General features: G+C 48.8%; 1 protein-coding gene across 1 annotated transcript; it reads left to right on the top strand.

Annotated features, from left to right (window-relative positions):
* The first annotated feature begins 2859 nt into the window (after positions 1–2859).
* Positions 2860–4037, top strand: LOC132371614 (tumor susceptibility gene 101 protein-like). Its single transcript, XM_059932900.1, is given in 2 exon segments — positions 2860–3534; positions 3537–4037. Coding segments are annotated over 2 exon segments (1176 nt in total).
* The last annotated feature ends 369 nt before the right edge of the window (positions 4038–4406 follow it).

Genomic DNA, 4406 nt, shown 5'->3' with positions numbered 1-4406 from the left:
CAGGCTTGCACACCCACCGCTTCCTGACATTCAGGGCACGAGGTGGCTCTGTGGCCGGAGGGCAAGTGGAGTGAGGGGAGGGCCGCGGGAGTGGGCGGGGCAGAGCTAGCATGTCAGCCGCACCCAGGCCAGGCGGGCAGCTCACCTGCTGTCTGAAGCAGCCGGTGCATCTGGCATCACGCCTGGCTGATTTGCTGGGCAGATCTTGCCCCATGTGACTAGTGAGCAGAAGAGAATGGAGGGTCACCAGACACCGCATGCCCTCCCGTGAGGACCAGCGGGCTAGACCCAGCTCACGGCCTTCGCCCGACGACCTGCGGGGCCATGTCTTCTGGTCCTGCCTCTTCACCCAGCGCCCCCTCCCTTCATATTGGCTCGTCCACGGTCCAGCTCCAGGGCTCCCCTCCTTTCTCCCACCCACACGTGAGACAAGAATCCTCCACATCTCTGGGCTTCCCCCCAACCCAGCAGTTTTGGGCATCCCTGCATTACCATTATGTGTGCATACATTCGACATCCTCAGTTAAATATGATGTCTCCGTTAAACCCAAGCGGGGACAGCATCGGGCACAGAGCCAGCCCCTCTGACCCAGATGCTGCTTGGCTGAGAGGTGGCCGAGGTGAGCGGCGTGGCTGAGGCCTGCCCAGGGCCAAGCCACCAGTCGTGGGGACCCGGAGCGCTATGTTTGCTGCTACAAAAATGGATTAAAGGGACATTCTCCACCTGTGTAGCAGAAGTGCAGGGTCTACCCTGTTGCTTGGGTTTTTAAATGAAGATGGAAGCCAATTGCTGGGATCCAGGAGACTGCTCAGGGTGTTCTCACAGCCGGAAAGTAACTGAAACACTTTTCAAATAGGCCAGAATGTCCGGTCTGGAAATAGTCTGTGCTTTTGAAAGTAAAACATATTCGCTGCAGATCTCATCCGTGCGGAAGGCTTCTCAGCAGCCCTGCTCTGTGCTGGTGACGGGGCTTCGTGGAGGATGGACCAGAGGCTCTCACAGCTTTGCATTTCAGCCCCTCTCAGCCCCACCCCAGAGGGTCTGCGGGCTGCAGGGCTGGTCACGAGGGATCCCTCAGACCATCTTGCAAAACAACCACAATAGTGATGGCAATAACAGAGCTGCTAGTTACAAACATCACTACAGCCAGACGGGGCCTGCCGGCTGCCCCCACTCGTCCACAGAGCCCCCAGTGAGCCTGTACGGCTCCACCTGCTTCTTCTCTCCTCGCCCCCAGGGCCCCAAGGTGGGAGAGGAAGCCTAGAGCCCAGCTCCACATGAGCCTCAGTTGGCCCATCTGTGAAATGGGAATAATGCTGCCTGGCCCGTGTGCCGCTCCTCCCCCACCCCCGCCCCCAGGGCAGCCTGGCCTTAGGTGTGGCTGGGGCAGTGAGGCTGTGTTCCAGGAGTCCTTGTTCTCCCTGTTCTCAGCACTTGTTCTCCCTGAAATAATATCGGTCTGAAGAAATAACCCCAATAAAAAGTTAATGCACTGACCGACTCATCTTCCCCTTTGGGGAAGCCCCCAGGGGCCTCAGTCTGACCCTGGTGCTCATAGCAACATGCAAACTTCTCCTGTCTCCGCTCCTTCATTGGCACCCGGTTCTGGTGAGTAGTCATCTTGAAGCCTCCTCAAGTGGCTTGGACAAGTCCACCAGTCACGGAGAGTTGTCTGCCTCCTTTTTCCATGCTCCCAACACGCCAGGAAGAAAAGGCACCTTAGAGCCCTGCAGGAAGCCAGCCAGAGAAACCATGCCCCCTTCCCCAAAGCAGGTGCCAGGGGACATCTCAGGGCAGTGTGGAGGGAGGGGACTCCGGACTGGATATCAGGTTGAAGTTTTGGTGTAGACTCAATGGAATTTTCACATCAGAGAGTGAGTCCTAATCAGTTACAGAGATTCTTCAGGCCATGAGATCTTCCTGAGATGTCATGTTGTGGGAACTATGAGACATGAAGACAGCCTTTGCAGGCAAACAGCCATTTAAGAAGGCTCACTGTGCAGTACATTGGTGACACAAAGATTCTTTTTTAAAAACAACTTTATTAAATCATAATTTACAAACCATAAAATTCGTTTATTTTGGATTTTTTTTTTTTTTTCAGCCACGCTGCACAACAAGTGGTAGATCCCCGACCACGGATCGAACCCGTACTCCCTGCAGTGGAAGCACAGAGTTCTCACCACTGAACTGCCAGAGAATTCCCAAAATTCACCTATTGCAAGTGTAAACTTTAATGATTTTTAGTAAATTTGCAGAGCTTTACAACCATCACCACAATCTAATTTTAGAACATTTCCATCAACCTCAGAAGGTCTCTCATGCCTAATTATAGTCAATTCCAGGTTCCAGTGCAGCCCTGGGGAACCACTAGTCTACTTTCTGTCTCCATAGAGTTCCCTGTTACGGACATTTCATAGGAATGGAATCATAAAATAAGTGGTCTTTTACTTCTGGCTACTTTCACTTACCATCATGTTTTTGAGGCTCATCCACATTGTAGCATATCTACTTCATTCCTTTTAAAAGCATTCCGTTATAGGAACAGACTACACTTTGTTTCTCCATTCTCTAGTTGGTGGGCATTGCGACGGTTTCCACTTTTTGACTATTACGGCTAATGCTGGTATGCTCCTGATTTTGTTTCTCTCAGGGAGATCTTCAGGAGTGAAATTTCTGGGTCATATGGTAAATGTATGTTTAGCATTTTAAGGAACTGCCAGACTGTTTTCCAAAGGGGCTGCACCATTTTACATCCCTGCCAAAAAATGTATGAGGCTTGGGTGTGCGATTGTGTGGGGCGGCCCCGGAGCGGCTGATCCTCTGCCTGCGGGCACGGGAGTCATGAGGCGGCCGCCATGGCAGGGTCAGAGAGCCAGCTCAAGAAAATGGTGTCCAAGTTCAAATACAGAGACCCAACTGTACGTGGAACTGTCAGTGTTATCACTTTATACAAAGATCTCAAACCTGTATTGGATTCGTATGTTTTTAATGATGGCAGTTCCAGGGAGCTAATGAACCTCACTGGTGCAATTCCTGTGCCTTATAGAGGTATACATATAAATAATCCAATATGCCTCTGGCTGCTGGACACATACCCATATAATCCCCCTATCTGTTTTGTTAAGCCTACTAGTTCAATGACTATTAAAACAGGAAAGCATGTGGATGCTAATGGGAAGATACATCTTCCTTATCTACATGAATGGAAACACTCACAGTCAGACTCGTTGGGGCTTATTCAAGTCATGATTGTAGTGTTTGGAGAAGAACTTCCAATCTTTTCTCGTCCTACTATTTCAGCATCCTATCCACCATACCAGGCAACAGGGCCACCAAATAGTTCCTACGTGCCAGGCATGCCAAGTGGAATTTCTGCATACCCATCCGGATACCCTCCCAACCCCAGTGGTTACCCAGGCTGTCCTTACCCACCTGGCGGCGAGTATCCTGTCACAACAAGGTCCCAGTACCCTTCCCAGCCTCCTGTGACCACTGTTGGTCCCAGTAGGGATGGTACAATCAGCGAGGACACACTATCCGAGCCTCTCTCATCTCAGCAGTCAGTGACAAACTGAGATGGCGGATGAAGGAAGAAATGGATCGTGCCCAGGCAGAGCTCAATGCCTTGAAACGACCAGAAGAAGACCTGAAAAAAGGTCACCAGAAACTGGAAGAGATGGTGATCTGTTTAGATCAAGAAGTAGCTGAGGTTGATAAAAACATGGAACTTTTGAGAAAGAAGAATGAAGAACTCAGTTCTACTCTGGAGAAAATGGAAAATCGATCTGAAAACAATGATACTGATGAAGTTATCATTCCCACAGCCCCACTATACAAACAGATCCTAAATCTGTATGCAGAGGAAAATGCTATTGAAGACACTATCTTTTACCTGGGAGAAGCCTTGAGGCGGGGAGTAATAGACCTGGACGTCTTTCTGAAGCATGTATGTCTTCTGTCCTGTAAACTGTTCCAGCTGAGGGCATTAATGCAGGAAGCAAGAAAGACTGCCGGTCTCAGTGACCTCTACTGACTCCTGTGATACCAGCTGGAGATTGAGCACTCCTAAAGCATTATTTTCTTCTCTTCCTTTCTCTTACATCAGTAGGTGCCCAGAATAAGTTATTGCAGTTTATCATTCAAGTGTAAAATATTTTGAATCAATAATATATTTTCTGTTTTCTTTTGGTAAAGACTGGCTTTTATTAATGCACTTTCTATCCTCTGTAAACTCTTTTTGTGCTGAATGTTGGGACTGACTATGCTAAATAAAATTTGTTGCATAAAAAAAAAAAAAGTATGCGGCTTTCACTTTCTCCACATCCTTGTCACTTGTTATTACAACACTTGTTATTATCTGTTGTTGTTGTTTTTTAGCCATACTAGTGGTTATGTAATTGGA

This window comes from Balaenoptera ricei, chromosome 9 (genome assembly GCF_028023285.1).
Source record: "Balaenoptera ricei isolate mBalRic1 chromosome 9, mBalRic1.hap2, whole genome shotgun sequence".
NCBI lineage: Eukaryota > Metazoa > Chordata > Mammalia > Artiodactyla > Balaenopteridae > Balaenoptera > Balaenoptera ricei.
The sequence above is the reverse complement of the archived record's forward strand: the minus strand, read 5'-3'. Positions and strand labels throughout refer to the sequence as shown.